The following is a 22552-nucleotide window of genomic DNA, read 5'->3' as shown; positions in this document are numbered from 1 at the left end:
GAACGACACTTGTGCAAGGTGATGTGGGTTAACAAGTTTGGTGGCATTTAGAATATGGCTATACAATTGGGAGGACTGCTTACACCTCCAGGCATGTTAAGAGGCGCCGATGTAACAAAAAACTCCCATCTCTTCTCTTCCTTACAAATACTGCTGAGAGCTTCCAAATCAAAGAGCTCACCAACCGGCATTCCCCATCCTGCAATCAAGTATTCGTGCATGAATAACCCTGGCACTGGAACATCCGTCTCCCTTCGTTTGTAAGACGGTTGCTGTGGATACACCTCGAAGGAGATGGCGTCACTGGCTACTGCCGAGAAGCCTTGATTCCAAATCCATCTCAACATCTCCTCAGTGCCTTCGAGACCGGCATGTTGAGGGTTAGAGCTCTGGGAGTATGCAAGCTTGTCAGCTGAAGTCATCTGCTGATCCCACTCCTTGATGACTCCTATCCTGACAAACAGGATATCTCCCCGACGGAATTCTACATGTTGCTCCTTCGCGATGTCGAGAAGAACATGAAGGGGTATAGCATGGTTCGAAAATGTCGTGTACGTTATCGAATGACGCGCGGCGTATTCAGCATAATCCAACAGGACGCCACGACCACAAATTCCCTCCTTGGCCCAGTGTTGAATCCCTATACGGGTGTTATTCCTGTCTTGAATCTCGCCCGACGTCATGCCACCGTAGAACAGGCGACGTTTGGGATCTGATTCAGTGGGGACCGGGGCCGAAAAGTGGCGGAGCCCATCCCATTGGGATGACTGTTGCGGGTTGAAGATATAGATATCGTCATATGCCGCGCCATTCAAGAGTGAGACAATGTGGTGCTGGGCTGGAGCTCGATTGAAGTTGGCAATATCGAGCTTGGTCAGTTCCCAGTTCAAGGATGTCCGCCGACCTGTCTTGATACATGTGGCTGCCGCTTTGGCAACCACTTCCGGCGTGAGGAGCACAAGGCGGCCAAGACCTTCTTCGCGTGAGCCAGGTGTTCCGGTCCAAACTCTTCGAGGGTCCGGAAGGCTGTCGTAATCTTTGTAGTGCAGTGAATCATACTCAGAAGAGATTAGAGAGCCCATATTGAGTACTGTGGGAGACGGAGACCCGAGATCCAAGTTACACGAATGAACAAGCTTTGTGCCTTGAACATGACAGGACCTTCTATACTTTTTTCGGGGCCGGCGTCTTTGCCATCTCAATCGCGCAAAAATAAAGCACCCCAAGCCAACAAAGGTCAAGCACACGACCCGCTCACCATTTCCTGGGGAGGGGATGGACAGGCCTCCGGGGGGAGTCATGTGCCATTTGCCGACTTGGGTCTCTGGAACGCAATTGGCCACAACGACTGGAGCGTGCCACATGTGTGGGGTGCTCCGAGACCGCATCGGTCGACGGGAGATGAACTCGGCTCTGTCAAAAGGGTGGAGGAAAGGGGTTAGCTTCTGAGGTTTCCAACGGAAATAACAGAGTCATAGCGGAATCGAAGTTTATACCTAAGCTTCAATAGCATAATGATAATTCAGTATGGTTTGTAATTATGATGAATGATGCCATGATGGCCTCAACAAAGCGCCTTGTGAGATGGACAAAAGGCACCATCGTTGCCCTCGTGTGAATGCTAAGAATAAGAGACAGCTAATATGAGCAAGCGAGGGGAGGTTAATAACTCGTATCGAGCAGGGGAAACTAGCACCAAGGATCACACTATTCTACACCATGGTAGAGACTGTGTCGCATTTTGTGTAAGGCGCAAAATGGCATCGGACAACAGTGTCCCTCACTAACCCTGCGAGACTCAAGGAATGTCTTCTGTCGACTGATCCATGTTTTTGTTGTCTTCGATGATCAGTCTAAAAGAGACCATCAGCCACAGAAGCAAAAGAAACAGTAATCAATGCACGACCATATTAAAACGCAATATCGTGAAACACCGTAATATATGCTCTGGGTTTTAACAACGGAGCCGATGGGACTGAACGACTGATTTTTATTAGACTGGATTTGACTCAGTGAATGTTTAACTACTTGATACTGTCGATTTCCTATTCCTTATCCAGATCATCCCATCACCCTCCTCGGCCCAATCAAGCTGCAGCCTTGACTTACGCCACGGTCTTGCTCTCTTTTCCAGAAGTTTCCATATGGGCAACGTCCAGCTTACCGAGGAATTCGTCAAGGTCCTTGCGTTGCTCCTCCGGGACGTCGTTGACGTGGACAGCGACGTCATCGCCAAATCGGGCTGAAATCTCCTCCAAAGACAACTTGGCGGTTTCGGGGAAAAAGAAGTAAACAATGGGGATAAAGACAATGCACCAAACAATAATCACCAGGTAGTATTTCCAACCAACATGCACAAAGCCGATGGGGGCTGTCTGAAGCAGAATAATGGTGCTGGTGAATTGGCCAAAGAGAGAGAATCCCATACCGATTGGGCGGATCTCTGTTGGAAAGATTTCTGACACGTAGATGTACATGGTCGTATCGCAAAGGGTTCTAAATAGCACCAGTCAGAAGTTGGAAAACCATGGCTTAGAAGGATATAACTTACCCCTGGAATGCTAGGTAGAGAAAGACGAAGAAGACCCCAGCTGCATTGCCTGCCTTATTCGAGGTTCCGGCAAACTCAGCGATACAAGCAGCAAGGCCACTTGTGGTAATCAGACAGCCAAAGAGGCCCACCATGAACATCCACCGACGAGAGTTGACCTTGTCGTGAAGCCAGGCGCCCAGCGGGTTATAGATGACGCCGGCGGTGGTGAGCCAGAGGGCGGAAAGGAGGAGAGGCATGGACCCAGTTTGACCAAGGTTCGTGTAAAGAATGACGGAGTAGTTATTCTAGAAGAGTTAGAAATAGTTCAAGACGGAGTAAAGAACTTACAATAATGAGAGGGCCAGCGAATTCGGCACCCCATTGAGTGAGAAAGCCTATCGCCATGCGTTTGCGGTAGCTCTTCTTCTTGATCACAGCCATCCAAGGCCCGCAACCTAGCGCATCAAGCTTTGCGGCGTCTAGGGCAATCTGCTCCTTAATCTGATAGATCTCTTCTCGGGCCACTAGTTCGTCGGGATCTTCTGGAGACTTTCGCAAGTTACGTACAACCTCCCACGCCTCTTCGACTCGACCCCTCTGCAAGAGCCAGCGTGGAGACTCGGGTATCCAAACAGAGGCTGCCAACAGAACAAGGGGGGAGAGGCACTGCATACACAAAGGAAATCGCCAAGCAAAGTCTGGCATGCGTGATGTGGCGAAGTAGCAGGCGTACCCAAGCCAACCTGAGAGCATGTAGCCGAAGACGAGAAAGATGGCGTGGTGGCCTACAAGCCACCCTCGTTTGTCGTGTGGTGCGAGCTCGCTCATGTACATAGGGCAGACCGTGACGAGGATGCCGATACCGATGCCTGCCAAGATGCGTCCTGCTTGAAACATCCTGAAGATACTGGGTTAGTCTTCTGCTCTATAGTATAGAGACGATGATGGTAGATGCGTAAGCCTTACCCCAAGCTGGCTGCACCACCCTGCAGGGCTCCTCCCAACAAGGCAAAGGCGCCTCCGATCTGAATAGATCTCTTCCTTCCAAGGGCAGTCGCAGCCCACATGATGAAGAGTGTGCCGATTGCACCGCCTGCGCTGTAGATTCCGTTTGCGGTCGAGATGGCTTGAGTAGTCTTGGTGCTGTAGCCCACCTCGCCCTGCATGGGCAGGTCAAAGAAGCTATACCATCCTGGCTGGCCGATCGTGCTCCCGATGACTGAAGAGCAGTAGCCATATGTCTATAGGTGAGTTAGCATCCTACTCCGGTAGAAATTGTGTTGACATACAAGTGAGCCAAATGCAACAGCAACTGTGACCAGCCTGTTGTAAGCGGTTGTGTGTTTAGCCATGGCAAACAGAATCAAGGCAATATGAAATCGCAATGATTTGAGGTATTGCAAGACGAGGAAGAATTGGCCGTTGTTTTAAGGACTCGTACTTGTTCCTGTGACCATTTTTCAATGTGGTTGACAGGGGACATGCTCTATACCAAGTCTGTGTTAGGGGACTCCGCAACCCCAGACTCAAGACCATTGTATCGGGCTCCCTTGATCATGTTTACCCCAGAATGGAGGCCGGGGGCGGGGAAGGTCCGAGATGGCTTTTTCGCTTCCGGAGCGTGCCACTCTGGTGGCGCACTAGACACGACCTACGGAGTCCGTAATTTCGGAGTCAAGCAGGGAAGCAGATGGTGCCGCCCCACGAATTCCATCTTCTACAGGACCAGCTTGTTGTCAAGAACAATGGGAAGAATCATTCACAGCTTGAGAAGGATCTTGCCTGACAGGGTCCAAAGTGGCTACCCCAACGCGACAAGATTCGGGTAGTACCAGGGTGACATGGACAGTGACTACCTTCTGGGTACAACAAGGCCAGGATATCGGTGCCCTCGCTTGTACAGGCCTTGGGTTTACTAGTTGTCCTATTTGCTACTGTAATATTACATTCAACCTCTTGAGTTACAACACTTTCTCCAGTATTCAGACTTAATCGCGCCTCTTAGATAATAAACTCTTCCAGGTTTCTTGATTAAGCTGAAACCTTCAAAGTCTAGCTGATCCTTATTCATATGTCCCATATCTACCCTATATAGGTCAATACCTTTCTTCAATAGACAATGTCCCAGTCTTGCTGATGAGGAATTCATCGATAGCAACGTCCTTTCCACTCTCCTTCCCATACCCACTGTCCTTGATTCCCCCAAACGGCGCCTCAGCTGAGGAGCTGTTACCGACATTCTACCCAATGTCAGTGTCATTTCAGTTCAAGAATCTGGACAGACTTACCAGTCCAATCATGCCAGCTTCCAGGTCCTCAAACATTCTCAGCAATCTGTCAACATTCTTCGTGAACACGTAGCTTGCCAGCCCAAGAGGTGTGTCGTTCGCTCTCTTGACAACCTCGTCCTCCGTGTCGAAGCGATAGACACCCAGAACAGGCGCAAAAATCTCCTCGTTTGTCATGGCCATCTCATCAGTCATGCCAGTGAGAATCGTGGGTGCCATGAAGTAACCGTCTCCATTCTCCCTCTTTCCATTGCCCAGGACTACCGTAGCGCCCTTGTCGACAGCATCCTTGTACAACTCTTCTGCCTTGTCTAGTCCTCTTGGCGTTGTAAGGGCACCCATAGTAGTACCCTCATGCATGCCATGCCCAAGTCTCAACGCCTTTGTCTGGCTAATGAGCTTCTCGACAAAGCTATCGTATATACCACTCTGCACGTAGAGTCGGTTAGACGTTACGCAAGCCTGGCCTGCATGCCGCCACTTGAGCGCCATAAGTTGCTCCATTGCCTGCTCAACGTTGGCGTCATCAAACACGATGAACGGGCAATTTCCACCGAGCTCAAACGTTGTCTTCTTGAGGTTCTTCGCGCACAGGCCTGCGATCAACTTGCCCACACGTGTGCTGCCCGTGAAGCTGACCTTTTTGACCCTCGAGTCTAGACACAGCGTCTCGGCCACAGCAGGTGTGTTCTCGAGGCTTGTCGTGAGCACGTTGAGTGCGCCTGGCGGAAAGCCTGCTCTTGTAGCAAGATGCGCGACTGCGACAGCTGTGAGAGGCGTTTCGGGAGAGGTCTTGACGACCATTGTGCAGCCTGCTGCCAATGCGGCCGCCGCTTTACGCAGAGCGAGCGCAATGGGAAAGTTCCAAGGGACAAGGGCGGCTGCAACACCGACGGGCTGCTTGATTGTCAAGGCCCGGCGACCGGGAATGGCGCAGGTCATGGTCGTCCCATGTTCCCCCCGGTCGGCCTCGCCAGAGAACCACCAGACAAATGTCAAGGCATAGTCAATCTCGCCGCGAGCCTCAGCCAGTGGCTTGCCGGTTTCGTGGACAAGAATGCGAGCGAGATCCTCTTTCGCAGTGAGCATAATCTCGTGCCATTTCATCAGCAACTTGGCCCGCTGGCGTGGCGTCGTCTTGGAGTAGCGCTGGAACGCCTCGTAGCAGGAGGCGATGGCAGGCTCGACGTCGGCGGATGTGCAGTCGGGACATGTTGCCCATGGCTTCCCGGTACCTGGGTCGAGGACATCGAAGACCTTGTTGTCCTTGGCTGAAACGAATTGGCCGTTGACATAGGAACTGAAGTGAAGGAGGTCGGTGTCTTGAAGCGTGAAAGGAAGAGAGTATGGGCTTGACCCTTGTTGCTGTGTGGTCGCCATTGTGCCTTGGTGTTGAAAAAGCAGATACAGTCCAGTACCAATGCCCCGATTAAGCCTTTTCACATCTGATATACACGAGTATGATGGATTAGCTCGAGTTGGCGCAATTTCTGAAGCTCACAGGATGAGAAAGTTGGGGCCGAAGCTATGCGTAACCGATGCCGTCACCTCCGGCTCCGGCGGGGTGATCCGGGCCCCGTAATTACCCCGCCTTCTCGGAGTTGCAGTGCAGGGATCCGCTTCCATCCGGCGGCGGAATACCGAATACGGAAAGGCATCTGAAAGCGGTCTACCGAGCTTGCTCAAGCGCTTCGCAGTCTACCAAGCATATGTTGGTCTACTCTCCTTTTTATTCCAGGGTATCTTTTGATCAGTTGCCTAGAGTAGAAGGAAATCTGTTTAGCTACTGCAATTTGGCGCTCAGATGATGCTTTTGGGGGAATATGAGGGAAACGCAGAGGAAATGTGCGTGTCTCGGCGCTTATTTGCGAGACCGTGGATGTGTTTCTAATCGCCTCATCTTGGAAAGGCGCTACCTTTTCAGTGAGGTGTTTACGACTTTATACGTTGGGGAATCAAGTCTTGTGTGGGATTCCACTCATGTCCTTCCTTGTCATTTTTATATAGCTATCGCTATCTCATTATCCATTATCACACACAACGTCCTCCATCAACCTACACCGCATATCCGTTAGAATCGCCAAGATCAAAACTAGCACAGCAGTTACACGTACCTCGAGATCAACACCAGTGATAAAGTTTGCTTCTTCACTGGCCAAATAACAGCAAGCGTTGGCGATGTCACCAGGCGTCGACGGTCGCCCCAAGGGAATCGTAGACACAAAACCCTTTCTGTTCTCCTCGGTATCGGGCTTGCCGATAAAGAGATGGGTCCTGTCTAGCTCAGCATGATTTCTGCAACGTTCACTGATAGAAACCCACATTCCGGTGCTCCCAACCACTGGAGACACAGAGTTGAAGCGAATCTGGTGAGGCCCATATTCGACGGCCATCGTCTTGGTGGCGTTGATGACAGCGGCCTTGGAGGCATTGTACCAGGTCAACTTGGGCCTGGGCCGACTTCCCGCCGTTGAAGCAACCTGAATAAAGCACCCAGGCCTCTTCTCCTTTAAAAAATAAGGTAGCAGAATGTTTGTTGAGTGGTACACACTCTTGACGTTGACATTCATAACCAGATCAAAGTCGGCCTCGGTAGCATCCTCAGTCGGCTTGTTGGGATACGTTGCGCCAGCATTGTTGATGACGATATCAAGCTGCTTGAACCTCTCAAGCGCAAGAGACAACACGGCACGCCAGTCGTCGGGTTTAGTCACGTCTGCGCGAAGGAAGTGGCACTTCAGCTCAGAGGCGACGGCTTCGCCTGCTTCGGAGGAGAGGTCGGTTATGATGACGTTGGCGCCCTCAGAGACAAATTTGGCGGCGATGCCTTTGCCGAAGCCTGATGCACCGCCAGTGACGATGGCTGTTTTGCCTTGGAGACGACCTGACATGTTGAGTAAATCCTAAAGAAGGGTTAGAAGATGGCAGTGGTTCAAAGAGGGGACTTGAAAGACAACTTCACATGTTGATATAGCCGTTTAACACCCGTTTTGTCTCTGATCCCCGCCAACACCAACTGAACCCCGCACACCCGAGCGGCACACTCCATGCAACACATCATCAGGAAATTCATCACAGGAACATAAATCCTTTCCGGTTTGATCCAACATCCTTGGCGGTCCCACCATCCGTGCAGTCTCACTGCGCCGTACCGCAAGTCCGACATCGGAAAAGCAGCCAGGGCCAAGCCCAGCAAAGAGGGCGTCATTGTATTTGTATGGGTGATGATCTCCAGATTACCTCGTTCCCCGATCAAGCATCTCACTTGTTACAATGACTCCCAAAACTCTTCGCATTCTCGTCCTCCCCGGCGACCATGTCGGCCCTGAAATCATGGCCGAGGCCCTTAAAGTCCTCGACGTGATTGAGGCCAGCCGCCCAGACTTACGCTTTGAGCGCGATACGGACATTGTCGGCGGCTGCAGCATTGACAAGCACGGCAGACCTATCACTGACGCTGTCCTCGACAAGGCCGTTGCTAGCGATGCTGTGCTTTTCGGCAGCATCGGTGGCCCAGAGTGGGCGGGCGCTGATCCTACACCTGAGTCGGGACTTCTGAAGCTACGCCAGAAGCTCGATGCCTTTGCCAACCTAAGGCCATGCGAGATTCTCGTCCCGAGTCTTGTCGGCGCCTCGCCAATTAAACCCGAGCTTATTGCAGGCACCAAGTTCATAGTGGTGAGGGAAAACTGCGGCGGCGCGTACTTTGGCGAGAAGAAGGAGGAGGCAGACGTTGCATCTGACTTGTGGGTGTACTCGCGACCAGAAGTTGAGAGGTTGGCGAGAGTGAGCGCTGCTGTCGCCAGAATTCTGCATGCTAGCACCGGGGCTGAGGGCAAGCCGATTGTTTGGAGCGCCGACAAGGCCAACGTCCTGGCGAGTGGGCGACTTTGGCGCCGTGCAACAACAGATATCTTTGAAAAGGAGCTATCCGACGTGGAGCTGAAGCATCAGCTTGCTGATAGTCTGGCCATGTTGATGGTCAAGGACCCCAAACGCTTCAACCACAGCGTCATTCACACTGACAACACTTTCGGCGACGTCCTCTCCGACATCTCAGGTGGTCTCACAGGCACATTAGGCGTCCTGCCCAGCGCCAGTCTCGCCGGTGTTCCTGGAGAGGGCTCTTGTAAGGGCCTGTACGAGCCAGTCCACGGCAGCGCGCCGGACATCTCGGGCAGGGATATGGCGAACCCTGTCGCCGAGATTCTAAGCCTGGCTATGATGCTACGGTACTCGTTCCTACTGGAGAAAGAGGCTGCTGCTGTCGAGCAGGCCGTTATCAAAGTGCTCGACGCGAAGGAAAATGGCGGATTGGAGATCAGGACTGGAGATCTGGGAGGTAGTGCAAGGTGTAGCGAAGTTGGAGATGCAGTCTGTCAAGTGCTGAAGGGGTTATTAGAGTGAGAGTTGGATAATCTAAGGATCTATAGTATATTATCAAAATGTCTCGTGTTTATTATAACATTAAAGCTTAATTATAGGAAGCAATATCCTCTGACTTTCTTAGGCTTCTTAAATTTCCATGCAAAAACGATGCTGACAATAACCCTAATGTTTACCTATCGAGAGGCCTATTTTTAGGTCATATCGCGCGTACTTAAATATAATAGATGACCTAGTACTCGTTGAGACGCTTTTTAATTGATACTAAGTACTCATATAACTATGAAAACCGCGATAAATCACGCCCTGCCATGTGCCATAGTCGAAGCATGCTAAAGATATATGTAGCCAGTGTTGCGATAACTGCGAAGGAACAAAAGCCCGCAACCTATATAACTCACGTTAACTTATATATCTTTTGTAAACGAGCCTATATGATATGACCAACCACTTGATTTCCTTTACCAGGACTCGATAATCCCATGTAAGTTGTGTCTCCAATGAAGGCGATGAACCCGGCCAGCCACGTGTATATGCTAAACTCAAGCAAGCCTACCGCAGTCTGCCAAAGAATCACCTGATCCCAGCGTGGGAGACGCTGGCCTAGGCCTATATCACGCGAGAGCATGCGCCGGCACATGGCGTTTGCCTGAGGTAAGCATCCGATGCGCATTAAAAAGACACTCTGCTGCAAGCTCATGGCAACGGCACCAACACTGAGTACCAAGCTGCTGTACCAGAGGGCACGAACCATGGTATTGGCCACGGGGGAGAGTCTCTCGAGAGAAGGCCAAGTGAAGGCGCCAACGATGGTGGCACTCATAACAGCTCCCTTGAGAAACTATGTCAGATGGCTCGTTCGTCGGCTTTCAGGCTTCTTACAATGATTTCGACGTTGGAAAGTTGGGCTAGCATGGCTGCACGCCATTGTTGAATCATGCGATCACTATCAAATTCGTTTGGCTCGTTTACGGCTGCGTCGATGGCGTTTCTCGCGACTTTCCATGCGGCCAAGTGAAATGGGAAGACCTTTTTCACAGCATCCATCATGCGTCGCTTGTTGCCATGGCACTGAACTGCGAGATAGCTACCCTATTCAATAGCCAAAGGCCAGGCTTTCGAAATCTGTCTCAGCACATGTCCTTTATTCCCCAGCCCGCTTCGTCTTTCTGCACCACCGGCTTCTGTGGACTGGGCAGTGTGATGCGGTGCGGTCTACCCGAGGAGACTGACGTAACCGATTCCCGGACGACGCCCGTGGCTTATGGCTTGTTAGCATTAAGATGCCTATGGAACTAAGACTTGCATTTGCAGTGGTGGCTATGTTCACAAGGCACCTACCTATACGAAGAGCCCCACGTGAACAATTACAATCACAGTCTGTACGCCAACGTGAATTCCAATTGCGAGGATCTATCCTTGATGGCCCATTTTGTAGACTGGGTTTTGATTAAAAGGTGAGGCCGGATAGCACATAAGTGATTTAGTACCTAACTTGGACATGGAAGCCCATGCTCGCAAACATCCATCATATTCTCACATTCACACAGAGCCTTCCGGTCTGGCCTCGAGTGTTAGGAGTGCCGCTGACTACCTACTACAACCCCGATCACCTCCTTGGCCCTACCGCTTATCCTGTAGTAGCGCTGTGCTGAAACATGGCGCCTGCAGTCGAGAGAGAATGAGGCGGACGAGTGAGGCTAGGCATGCATGAGGCAGTGCGTGGGCAAGCAGGCTGTGGCCTACGCCAGGTATGTTTTCGTTAGGATAACCCGAAACCTCCAAACATTCTTCAGCGGCCCAGGTGCCCACGGGAACGACAGGGAGATATGGAATCAGTCATTAGAAGCCACTTTGAGAGGTTCCCATCAGCGATGGAGATCTTGTTTCTTGCCTTGGGAGGCTGGGTCGCTTGGCAGAAACACGCCCAACGCCGCGACGCTTCCCACCCTTCAGTCGGGCGGCGACTGCCAACAGGCAGGCTGCGGCCCAATATTTCAGCCCTCGGTAACCAAGAATGTCTTTGTACCAATGCTGTTTGTAGAGATCCTGGGCTTGCGACCCATTGTCACATTTGTCACACCCACCGAGCTCCTGCCATCTTATCAGGCCAGAGGCTTGCTTCGCCCCTCTTCTACCATGTCGTGTCTACTTTCACCTGATCTTAAGTACTTAAGCTCTTGATTGGCGTCCTTTATTTCTATACCTACGCAAGTCTTTTTCACTACCTAAAAGCACACGGCAACTTGCATCCAAGCCCAAGTCCAATCAATCCCACATTTCCAATTCCATCTTCCATTCACAATGACTGGCTCCTTGTTCGGATATTCAAACCTGGGAGGGCCCTCCAAAAGAGCACGTCGAGCTGAATTCAACTATCGAGTTGATGACGGCAAGTACGTCTTTGAGCAGCTGGTCAAGGATACTTACGATTCGGTCGAGGCTGAGTACTCACCCACCGAGAGAAATCGTTGGTGTCGATCCAAGTGGAAGGTTGGGATAGCTTGTGTGCATTTCCCAACCGTCGTCAGCATCGACAGGCTGGGTCACTGGGGGGTCTACATCCGTCGAGATGACCAAAAGGAGCTGGAAGTAGGCGAAACTCCCTTATGAACTGCCCTTTTTACGTACTCTGACATGTTGATTTGGCAGATTAACTTCCCACAGGACATATACAGAGTCTATGGGAGCAACTGGACCAGCGAGTCCGTTGAGGCCCTCCAACTTGAAGCTGTTTGGCAAGCCAAGGGGAACCCCGAATTCAAGCGGGATGTCCAGCCCGATGAAATTGTCTTTGTTCGCAGGCCAGCTGCGTCGGGCCACCATGAGCGCGATCATTCACCCGAGGAACTGTACCAAGAACAGGAAATGTACTTCAGCTGGCCCGAATTTGTGCTAGCAGGTATGTTTGACTCTCAAATGCATTTGCAGAGTTCTTACTAACAGAAGAGCAGCACAGTTTGTCCTTCAAGAGTACGTGGTGAGGCCGTGGAGACTTGAGACAGCAAAACTGTTACCCAGCGACCGAGCAAAGACTGTACGCGAGCTCAATACGGTGGCCGCTTATCACCTCTTGGACAACAACTGTCAGGACTTCTCCCGGCTGCTCATGGGCTTGATGCTGAAGAACCGCTGGGGAGACCCGGGGCGCCTGAACAAGCCCTTTGTCTTGGATGAATTGTCGGATGAGTGGATGAGCATCAATAACTCGTGGTCACGCGAGGCGCTCAAGGCACAGAAGCAGAATGAGCGCGGATTTCTGTATGGTGTCCCATTGATGCTACATCGCCTGGAGCAGCCAGACAAAGATGACCTAATCAAGATGGAGCCAGAAGATGCAAGGAGATTCTGGGAGAGATTGCCGAGCCGCCCAGGCAAAGCCCCGGAGGAACTACTACGCAAGCTCGACAACTGTCGGTTGGCAATCCAATTGGCTGAAGCCTACACATGTCGGATGACCATGTCGACTAGAGACTACATCCGAATACTGGACAGCACGGAAGCGAACGATATGGCGGAATATGTAAGGCGCCAGTTCCCCGAGGCCTTGGAATCTCATGCTGCAACCGTCAGGGCATGGTTTGTGTCATTCCACCACATCTCGCGCACTGACAAAGCTGCCTGGGATCTCCTGGCGTTCATATCGTGGATCCAACCTGCAAACATCCCAAAGTCGCTGCTGCCGGAGCCTGAGTCTGGGTCATTGGACAACACAATCGAAAAGTTGGTCAGATATCGCCTGCTGAAGATTGGAGGGGCCAATCATCTCGAAATGCATCCCCTGCTCCACTATCTAACCCAGATCGGTATTCAACAAGCCGAACGTGGGAAAGATACCATCCTCAAGGCGGTTCGTCATGTTGCCACACACTTTGCCGGTGGCAATGCCATGAATCGGAATGATTGGGAACAGTATGGGAGTCATCTCCACAAACTGTATGCCAATAGCAACGGTCTGATGAATCAGGAAGACGAGGCTACTTTTGATGTTGCTTTCTTGATTGGTCGGGGTCTGCTGATCAACGGTGAGGCAGACTCTGCGGCTGTCTACCTGAAAGAAGCTCTTGCTTGGAGGGGACTTCGTCTGAGCGAAAACAGCCCAAAGCGGCTCGAATCACAGCTCGAGCTTGCAAGGGCCTACGCGGGAAGGAAGCATTCACATCTGGTGATCGACATGCTCAAGGACGTCAAGCCTCTTCAGCAATTCTTGAACAAGAACCGGCTCAGCCTTGGCCAACGACTGATGGGCAAAAAGCCCAGTACCATGACCTCCGAGGTGGGCGATGAGCTTCTGCTCATCTTGAACCTCGCACTCGAGCTCGCCAAGGCTTTCATAGCATTAGCCAAGCATAAAGAAGCTGCCAAGGTGTTCGCCGAACTCGAAAAGGCAGAGCCTGCGGGCCTCATCGAGGATCATCCGGGTTGGACTGCACACAGGGAAGAGCTCGTGCACACCCTGGCTCTCAACTGGCAGTTGAAAGACGAGATCAAACTCCGAGAAAAGATCCTGGATGCCGAGAGCCACCCTGAGCGACTTCCATCGCAGAGAAAGCAGGCGATTGATCTGGCAAAGGCCTACCAGGAAAGCCATCAGTACCAGGAGGCCATCGACCTGCTCAACAAGCTCCATCGTTTCACGACTGATCCAAAAGAAGAGCTGGAACTGCTTGGGACACTCACAACAGTATGGCAGCACGTTGATATGGACAAGGCAAGGGCACTCAGGCCGAGGCTGGTTGAATTGCAGAAGGAAATTAACAAATGAGAAACTATCAAGGGTGCATTTCAGGCTCGGGCTAACGCCTAAACCGAGGAGTAATTTAAATTAATTTATTAAAATATTATATTTTTATCCTAATTTATAAAAAGATGCAGAAAAGTATATAATATACTTAGATATATTATATCCTTATTATATTAGCTGCCTTACAACGTGATTATACCTCTCGTTCATTTAACCTTACCCTATCGCGCCGGGGACACGTTCCAGTTCCAACCCCGCACTCCGCGCTTGGCAAGCCACGTGACGCCCTCCATATCATCTCCAACATCTTGTCTAAAGTAAGGAGTTCTTCATGATCACTGCTGCAGTTTAGCGATGCCTTCACCATCTTCCTTAATTATCCAACCTCAGGGGCGAGAGACGGGAATTGGAACCTTGAAACGCAAGCGACGGCCCCGAGCCGCCGTAGCCTGCGACACTTGCAGAACGCGCAAAGTCAAGGTTCGCTCTTTAACACCTCATATGAGGGCTATCCGACACTGACTTTGTCTTGGTTCAAGTGCGACGGAGGGCTTCCTTGCTCAAACTGTGTTAGTAAGTAGTAGTAGTAGTACTTGGTAATTGCCGGGCATAAGCAACTTACCCCTAGGACTTGCAGAACACTCTTTTGGGTGCTCATACAAGGATGGACACCCCCAAAGCAGCCGAGAGAACCCCGACCGTGATTTGAACACCAGGTACGTATGCACCAGTATGTGGAAGATTACAGTAACTCAACAAGATCTAGTGAGGCCGCTGAGCCACGCAACGTGCCTCTAGCCGGAACTGCCGGAAGACCCGACCTTGGACCTACATCCCCTGTGAGTCTTGACGATGGTCCTATATCTGAAGCCGTCGAGGCATCAGCACCCGGTGTGAATGATCATGGCTCTTCTGCCGAGCGATCGGCGACTCCTACGGCAGGTGGTCTTGCCAACGTCAACCAGCACACTGGAGGCTCCGAGTTTTATGGGCCGAGCGGGACATTTTATTTCCTCTCTCGGGTGAGATCTCATGCTCAGTCTCGACCGCAGCCTCGCCAGGTTAGGGCTGCCGCTGTTGATGCTGGCGTAGACAGTAGCTCGGTTGTCAATCTATTGCACAGCTCAGATTATACGCTGCCTAACACACAGGATGCCAGCTTGCACGGATCAGATACCCGTTCTCTGGCTCAGCCAGCCATGCCACCCTCTTCGGCTGCTCGACCAACTGCCCACGACGACGAGTCTCTTCCCAGAATAGAGATCGAGATTCAGCGGGAATGCGTCAGACTTTATTTCGACAACTTGCACTGCGTCCACCCAATACTTGACCATGCTTCTTTCCTCCGTCGAAGTGAGATTGAGGTGTGGCAGAATCAAGGCCAAGACAAATCCACTCCCACCCCAAACCAAGCAAAACGGCAGAAGCAGAGATTTCTTGCTCTGTTTCACATTGTTTTAGCTATCGGGGCGATTACAGCTGGTGACACGTCGTCACTTACATGGGATCGGATAACCAAATTTCTGGAGGAAGTTTACAGCAGTCATGCCTTTGGCAATAACCCTCCCTCATACGCCCCCATCCGTGTCGCTCGGCTATACTTTGAGAGGGCTAGGGCCTTCCTGGGTGACGTCTTTGAGTCAAGCTCGATCGAAAATACTCAAACACTTTTCCTCATGGTTCGTCAAGTGTCTCATAAGCAACGCTTCTCATTTTGTTAGCTGACCCGTCTTTACCCAGTCCGTCTTCTGCCAGAATGCTTTAAAGCCCCATAGCTGCTACATGTATAGTGGCATGGCCTTGAGGACTGCCCTCGCCATCGGACTTCCGACAACCACTCGCAATAGTTCCAGTGAAACCAGTCGTTTATGGTGGTGAGATATAATCCCTCCCTCGCACTTCAAGTCGTGTATTGCTGACAAAGGTCGTCTAGGGCCATGTATTCCTTCGAGATGTGAGGACCCTAGACCTCTTTTTCAAGCTAGGTACGAAGGAAGCTAACAAACGGCATAGTGAAATGTGTTCTGCAGCGGGGCGCCAGTCGTTTCTCCGGGCTCCCAAGCACTATGGAACTCCATTGCCTTCTCCTGCAGGTCTTCCATCAGGCTTCCGCATCTTTTCTACAATTGATAATAACGACTTTTAGAACCCCGATGAGCCGCTTTTGCCATTTATTAACTGCATGGTTGACTTGGCACGTATCTTGGCCGAAGTGGCGGCGAATGCGAACCCCCCTGGCCAAGAGGAAGAAACCTTGGCTACCAAGTCGAATAGGTCAACAAATCTTGAAAGGAGCCTAGCAGAGTGGAAAGATGGACTTCCCGACCACCTGAATCTGGGGACCTCATCTCTCCATGAGAACGAACTCATCACTAAACAAAAAGTTGTCTTGAGACTCCGTAAGCTATTTTCCTTAAGAGCCATGCAATGAAATCCCGCAGATATCTGACCGTCTTAGGTTACCTGAATATGAAGATACTTATACATCGGCCGTTCTTATTATCGGCTTCTATAGGAAAGGACCCAACGTTTTCTAACCATGTTTCCTCCTGCGTCCAAGCAGCCAGCGAGGCCATCCGATTTGTATGGGATACATATCTATATCGGCCGTATTTCCGTACTTGGTGAGTTAACCATCGACTTATACAATAATACTTTTGAGATTAACTATTTAGGTGGTATAACTGTACCTACGTTCTTGACGCAACCATGGCACTTTTGTACGTCATCCTAATCAATGCCAGCCCATACCCGGTCGAAGTCATACTGGGAGATATCGATAAGAGCTTGGAAATCTTTGCATCCATGAAGATGCTTGCCGTTGCCCGCAGATGCACTGAAATCACAAGGGAGGTTCTGAATGCAGCCAAGACATCCCACGCGGAATCTTTCCATCAGGCCCTTGAGAGGCGCGGTGATGATGCCTTGCGACATGAGACACATGGCGATCAAGGCGGTGATACGGCTGGCTCTGAGCCCATCATCAATCATGTAGGGCACAACGGCGACTTTGAAGGTGATGGGACTACGTATGAGGAGCTATACTCCAGCCTGGTGGACACAAACTTGGTCTACGACTTTCTCGATTTCGAGGATTGGAACGCTTGGTCTGCCACAGATGGCCCAGGCGCCGAGACGGGTAATTTCTTGTACTAAAAGGACTACGGATAGCCGCGTACTGGGGAAGAAAGCGCAAAATCATTACTATCTTCCCGTACATTCCTAGACCGAGGTTCATTTCGCGGGGACCACGCGTTCGACCCAGTTACTCACCAAAGGACACAACCACCTGTGCATAGATAAGTAGAAATTTCAAGCAGACAAACACACCACGCCACAGACAACGAGAGAGCTTCAAGTTATTGGAGCGAAGTATTTGGGTGGAATAAAGGCCTTTGTTACCATAGTCCCATTGGTTCGAGTTGGTAACGGGGCATTCCCCCCGTCTGCGTGAACTCACACTTAGGGTACATCATATTTTGTGCATTCTGGAAGTTTTATCCAACTCAATGATCTGCTAATATCCCAATAGAGACTCTGAACGACTAAAAACTAGCTACTTTCCCACATGTGCGAGAATCAACGACGCCAAATCCTCCGCTGTTGCCTTCTCGTCAAGACGACCAAGCAAGTGCTGGTCAGGCCTCACAAGGAGTCCGCAACCGTGTAGGATGCCTGAGCCATCGTTGTACATCTTTCTTTGCTCCTCATAGACGAAGTCAAAGTCCTCATCGATTGAACGTAACCGCAAATTGATCCCAGACAACTGGGTCAACTTGTACAGCTTGTCAACTCTTTGAGCCCAGGTTTTATGCGATGACACTATCAGAGTGAAGCTGTCAAATTCTACAAGATCAAGCGTCGAAAACTGACGGGAATTGATACCATGTTGATGGAACTCCTTGACGTAAGACATATCGAGAGGGGCCATCTTGCATGACACCGCACCGAGTCGTGGCTTGATCCAAGCGTGGGGCAACCGGCCGCCAGGGGTAAACTTGGGAGAGAACTTGGACGCGTGCGGTGGCGCCTCTTTGTCCCCATAAACATAACCGATATGAAGGCCAAGCTGTGGATCATATCAGCTATCATTCTTTCATTATGGGATATCGGTGACTGACATTATCAAAGTGTTCCCGCTGCCCTTCGACTTCCCTTGCAATCATGTCCTGCTTGTCAGGATCGTGAATTGACTTGTGGAGATTCCGTCTTGCTTCCTCTACGTCATCAATGCCGGCCGTTCCCAGGGTCTTGAGAAACGAGAAGATTTTCTTGCCATTCTTGACGCTTTGAGCCGAGTTGACCAATGCAATCTGTCTTCTATCGTCTTCGTAGGTCTGCAGGATCGACGAGGTAGCCCAGCCATGATGGACCGCGGCAATCTTGTAAGCAAGGTTGTGTGCGTCAGCAATGCCAGAGTTGAGGCCCAGGCCACCAGTGGGAGGGAATGAATGAGCGGCATCACCGACTCTGCATCGACGACGGTTAGATCGGTATGACACGGAACCCAGCTTGAGGGGCGACGTACAAGAAGGTGTTTCCTTGTCTGTAGTTTTTCGCGACCTTTCTGCTCAGGAGCCATGGGCGATAACTCAGGATCTCGAACGGCACCTTCTGGCCGATGGCAGCAGCAACAGTTGTCTGCGCGAGCTCTTGAGACCAAGTATCTGCCGGGTGCTTCTTGGACTATCAAGTGTCAGTGTGCAACACAAATAAAGATGGGAGTACACTGACATTGAAGTTGCTGATCAGCACATGGTTGGCCTCAAGATCATAAGCAATGATGAATCCAGGGCATGCTGGATCCGTAATCCAGTGCAGCAGGCCAGTCCTTTCACCAACAACAGGTCGAAGATTAGCCTTGAAGTGTATTGTCATCATGGTCTCATCTAGGGACTCTGGTCAGCTCGTCGAGGGAAGAATACTACTGGGAAAGTAACTTGCAGCCATCTTCGCCCTCTGATTCTATACCGAGGTCCGTACGCACTTGGCTCTTCGCTCCATCACAGGCTAGGACGTGTCTAGAGCGTACCTGCCACCGAGTCTTTGTCGAACGCTCCTCGAGTGTTGATATGACTTGATCGTCAACCTAAAGCTTCAGGCTCAGTCATGTGTACTATACCACATGTGCATCCCGCTTACGTACCTGCCGAGATGTGATATAGGCAACATTCTTTCGAATCTCGACGTTGGGGTCATGTTCAAGTTCTTTGGCAACGAATTGCTCAAATGCTGGTTGTGGAATGTTGTGGAGCATCTACCATTGTTATTAGCGGTGCTGAGTATAGAGTATGCTGGTCCCTCTACCTCTGGAGTATGTTCCAATACTCCAGCGTCCATTCTCTCGTAAGGAAGAAGCCCAATATGTTCGCCGCTCAAGTTGGTGACAAAGTTGACCTGATTTGCATCTTCTCGAGGGGTACCAAGCTTCCGCATGGTGTTAGTGTCAAGGCCGTACTGGCGACATATCTCGAGGCTTCGAGGACAGAGGGCATGCGCTTTCGGGGCGGCAAGTCGTTCAGGGTATTTCTCGATGAGCAGGGACTTGACTGGTAGGGAGAGTCAGAAGTGGTATATGCGACTTCCAACTTGTACTCACTTCCAAATTTGGAGAGCATGTAGGCCGAGAGTAGACCAGTTGGGCCACCGCCAACAATGAGGACAGGCAGTTCGGCGGGCTGGACTGGGCCGCCATCCTCGACGTCGCCAAGGACATTGCCATTCAGCTTGACTTGCTCCAGAATTCCAGGCATGACGGTTCTCTGTGGAAATGCTTACTTGGGACGGCGATCTCATTGATTCGAGCCACTACAAAGATAAAGTCCGGGGCACCTTGAAATAGACAAAGCGCAAGTCTAACGCTAAGCAGCCCTCGCCGAGCTCAGGGCTCTCATTAGCTGTAGAACTAGATCTTGTTCCGACACTCGCGTTCCGATTCGTCAATAATCCTCGGCATTGACGGAATCTTCACCCGACCGGCTACGACACTCTATAACGGCTCGGTAAAAGGTGCCCGATATGACTGTGGTGTAATCCGTTTTAGATGTTGCCGAGTTGAAGCATTCATACGTGGACTTGCTGAGACCCGAGTATGTTCAGCCTCTGTACTATCCCAGGATCGGGTCCGGCTCGGTGGACATGCCCCGCTTCTCCCGGCGATTTCCCCGCCCCCGCAAGCCGATGGCCCCACCAATGGCTACCCGGGACCCGACGCTTAAAAGGGTGGCTCCTATTCTCCTTACCCCATGAGGGGGCATGGGAGGTAATCAAATCGACGGGAAAACAGTAATCGTGACAATGACCACAAAAAGGGGACCATTCCGGCTCGTCACCGTCAACACGGCTCCCGAACGAGCGAAGCGCCTTATTGGACGCTTGATCGAAACATTGAAGGATGACTACGATATCACTTACGTTGACAACTGTGAGAGTATGAAACCTTTTGGCTTATGTTTTGACTACTTGTTCTAATGGACGATGTGGCAGGCATTGACCAGGTCATACCCAAGGTCACTCAGCACAAACCCAACGTCCTGGTAAGCTTGGTACTGTTGAGACAGGTTTTCTCGCACACGATCCAACTGACAGCGACCTAGTTCTCTGCGTCGATGTGGACTGCGGAAGAGGCCCAACAGATCCATTCACTAGCAAAGTCCATAGTGCCAGATATCAAGTTACATGCGATCCCTACTGGTTTACAGGTTGAGAAAGGGCCCGATGCCATTGTCAACTATCTGGTTGAAAAGGTTCCCCCGTTGTTGGATTCTTGAAAATGGGCTATGTAACTCTGAAGGAAGCACACTGGATGGTTGGATGTTTCCATCCGCAAGTATAGCAGAGTTAAGAAGAATACGAGTAGATAGATGGTAGGCGTGAGCGTTGTAGATGAACGAGGTGTGCGTTTTGACCACGTTGGCTCATTCTTAGTCTTGAATGGACGCATAGCAAAACGTGAAATCTTGCCAGAGCCAGAAATATTACGTAGTTGAATGTACTTGGTGCGTTTTTCGTCAGAAACCGAGGGAATCCCGTGAGAAATGTTTAGTGATATGACTCTTTCGGTCTTAATCCTATTGGAGTCATCCCTATTTTTAAAAGACCTATGATATTTTGCTTTAAATCCTGTTTTTGATTTGAGTATTCTGGCTCTTATGCTAGTCTACTCTTCATTCTCAAAGACATTGAATAGTGTTCCAATATGTGGCAAAATCTCAACAGCAAACTCATCCCCATGCCTCAGTGTCTCCTTAGGCGTCCGACCCAAACCAACTCCAGCTGGGGTTCCGGTGATGATAACCGTACCAGAGGGAAGAGTGGTACTTTGCGAGAGAAAGCTGACTAGCTTGGGGACACCGAAGATTAGGTCACTATGAGCGGATAATGTTAGACAAGATTTGTTGCACGCGGGGGGTTGGATAGCTGTTGCTTACTTGATACCACAATTTTGAACAACCTTCCCGTTTTTGAGTCCCCGAAGCCAAAGATTTGACACGTCGGGAATAACAGATGTAGAAACAATGACTGGACCTACGCCAAATATTAGGCTCTGGATCCCATGGTGGCCGAGAGAGAGCACACGTACCCAGAGGGCATGCTCCATCGAAGCCCTTCGAGAAAGACCATTGGGATTGGTTAAGCTGAGAGGTTCGGCTTGAAATGTCATTCACAGCCGTGTAGCCTAGAACGTAGTCGAGAGCGTCGGCCTCACTGACGTTTTTGGCTGCCTTGCCAATGATGACTGCTAGTTCCGACTCGTAATCGCCACAATCATCGAGCTGAGTGAGCTTGGGTAAGATTGTTGGAGCAGGCCAAGGGTCGCCGACGGCGTTTGCAGGCTTCCTGTTTACATACGAGTCAGCTTGCAATAGAGCGAGTAGCAGATGATTGATTCGGCACTGACAGGAAGACTGTAGGGATGGAAGGGATATCCATTTGCACTTCAGCTGCGTGCTGTTTGTACTATCCAAAGGTCAACGCCGTATCTTGTATGACTTCATGCTCATGGAAGATTTACATTCAACCCAATGCATCTGATGGTTCCAACTTCGTCCTGAGCCAAGGGAGAAAGAACACGGTCAATCATTTCAACCACACCTGTTTCTTTGCCTGGCGATAGGATCGAGGTTCCCGAGAAGACGTCTACCGAGACATTCTCCCCCCTGCGCGTCGCAACGCCAACATCCAGGCCACTCTGCTGCGGCTGGCCGATGAGAATCCGTGAAGGGTCGGACTTGGGCACGAATCGCACAAGGCCTAATATGTTGTGTTATCCGTCTTCCATCCGAGATGTATGCCATATGAACTTACGAGAGAATGCTGGGATCGAGGCCATCGTAGCTGATGGTGTTCAAGTCCGACTGACGATGCAGGCCCAAGGCCTTCAAGATTTTGCTTTCTTTCGTGGAATGGACAGCCGAGTGGCTGGAACATGATTGGTAAGGTCATTGGTGGCCACCACCAATGGGATTGTCCATTTCGGAGAACCATCACCAACATGTCGGGGTGATCCCAATGGAACCAAGCGCCGAGAACCGAGGATATGCGTGCGATTAACCTGGTGATTCAGCTAACCGAATTCCATGCTTGTCTGGGAAGTCTTTG

The 22552-nt window shown here is 50.8% G+C and overlaps 10 protein-coding genes across 10 annotated transcripts; 3 read left to right on the top strand and 7 right to left on the bottom strand.

The window, feature by feature from the left end:
• Window positions 1–47: 47 nt before the first annotated feature.
• On the bottom strand, window positions 48–1082 carry NECHADRAFT_51465 (uncharacterized protein; the record flags this gene model as incomplete). The annotated part of the gene is made up of 1 exon (XM_003043015.1): window positions 48–1082. The coding sequence occupies one exon, from the start codon at window positions 1080–1082 to the stop codon at window positions 48–50; it is 1035 nt and encodes a 344-aa protein (XP_003043061.1).
• Window positions 1083–2105: 1023 nt separating this feature from the next.
• On the bottom strand, window positions 2106–3885 carry NECHADRAFT_51371 (uncharacterized protein; the record flags this gene model as incomplete). The annotated part of the gene is made up of 5 exons (XM_003043014.1): window positions 2106–2496; window positions 2552–2838; window positions 2882–3431; window positions 3500–3774; window positions 3823–3885. The coding sequence occupies 5 exons, from the start codon at window positions 3883–3885 to the stop codon at window positions 2106–2108; spliced, it is 1566 nt and encodes a 521-aa protein (XP_003043060.1).
• A 744-nt stretch (window positions 3886–4629) lies between these two features.
• Window positions 4630–6201, bottom strand: NECHADRAFT_51441 (uncharacterized protein; the record flags this gene model as incomplete). Its single annotated transcript, XM_003043013.1, has 2 exons — window positions 4630–4773; window positions 4822–6201. 2 exons carry the CDS (start codon window positions 6199–6201, stop codon window positions 4630–4632), a joined length of 1524 nt encoding a protein of 507 aa, XP_003043059.1.
• A 651-nt stretch (window positions 6202–6852) lies between these two features.
• NECHADRAFT_51460 (uncharacterized protein) lies at window positions 6853–7712 on the bottom strand (the record flags this gene model as incomplete). Its single annotated transcript, XM_003043012.1, has 3 exons — window positions 6853–6876; window positions 6936–7103; window positions 7209–7712. The coding sequence occupies 3 exons, from the start codon at window positions 7710–7712 to the stop codon at window positions 6853–6855; spliced, it is 696 nt and encodes a 231-aa protein (XP_003043058.1).
• Window positions 7713–8094: 382 nt separating this feature from the next.
• On the top strand, window positions 8095–9228 carry NECHADRAFT_97083 (uncharacterized protein; the record flags this gene model as incomplete). Its single annotated transcript, XM_003043098.1, has 1 exon — window positions 8095–9228. The coding sequence occupies one exon, from the start codon at window positions 8095–8097 to the stop codon at window positions 9226–9228; it is 1134 nt and encodes a 377-aa protein (XP_003043144.1).
• Window positions 9229–9637: 409 nt separating this feature from the next.
• On the bottom strand, window positions 9638–10254 carry NECHADRAFT_97082 (uncharacterized protein; the record flags this gene model as incomplete). The annotated part of the gene is made up of 2 exons (XM_003043011.1): window positions 9638–10039; window positions 10090–10254. 2 exons carry the CDS (start codon window positions 10252–10254, stop codon window positions 9638–9640), a joined length of 567 nt encoding a protein of 188 aa, XP_003043057.1.
• Window positions 10255–11511: 1257 nt separating this feature from the next.
• NECHADRAFT_51596 (uncharacterized protein) lies at window positions 11512–13972 on the top strand (the record flags this gene model as incomplete). Its single annotated transcript, XM_003043097.1, has 3 exons — window positions 11512–11799; window positions 11860–12109; window positions 12141–13972. The coding sequence occupies 3 exons, from the start codon at window positions 11512–11514 to the stop codon at window positions 13970–13972; spliced, it is 2370 nt and encodes a 789-aa protein (XP_003043143.1).
• Window positions 13973–17507: 3535 nt separating this feature from the next.
• On the bottom strand, window positions 17508–19704 carry NECHADRAFT_86252 (uncharacterized protein; the record flags this gene model as incomplete). Its single annotated transcript, XM_003043010.1, has 8 exons — window positions 17508–18020; window positions 18073–18421; window positions 18480–18637; window positions 18686–18811; window positions 18984–19040; window positions 19098–19208; window positions 19259–19500; window positions 19551–19704. The coding sequence occupies 8 exons, from the start codon at window positions 19702–19704 to the stop codon at window positions 17508–17510; spliced, it is 1710 nt and encodes a 569-aa protein (XP_003043056.1).
• A 544-nt stretch (window positions 19705–20248) lies between these two features.
• Window positions 20249–20721, top strand: NECHADRAFT_51317 (uncharacterized protein; the record flags this gene model as incomplete). The annotated part of the gene is made up of 3 exons (XM_003043096.1): window positions 20249–20381; window positions 20438–20487; window positions 20548–20721. 3 exons carry the CDS (start codon window positions 20249–20251, stop codon window positions 20719–20721), a joined length of 357 nt encoding a protein of 118 aa, XP_003043142.1.
• A 389-nt stretch (window positions 20722–21110) lies between these two features.
• On the bottom strand, window positions 21111–22283 carry NECHADRAFT_86250 (uncharacterized protein; the record flags this gene model as incomplete). Its single annotated transcript, XM_003043009.1, has 6 exons — window positions 21111–21318; window positions 21382–21478; window positions 21534–21790; window positions 21852–21910; window positions 21966–22204; window positions 22259–22283. The coding sequence occupies 6 exons, from the start codon at window positions 22281–22283 to the stop codon at window positions 21111–21113; spliced, it is 885 nt and encodes a 294-aa protein (XP_003043055.1).
• Between the last annotated feature and the right edge of the window lie 269 nt (window positions 22284–22552).

This window comes from Fusarium vanettenii (genome assembly GCF_000151355.1).
Source record: "Fusarium vanettenii 77-13-4 chromosome 11 genomic scaffold NECHAsca_30_chr11_1_0, whole genome shotgun sequence".
Taxonomy (NCBI): domain Eukaryota; kingdom Fungi; phylum Ascomycota; class Sordariomycetes; order Hypocreales; family Nectriaceae; genus Fusarium; species Fusarium vanettenii.
The sequence above is the reverse complement of the archived record's forward strand: the minus strand, read 5'-3'. Positions and strand labels throughout refer to the sequence as shown.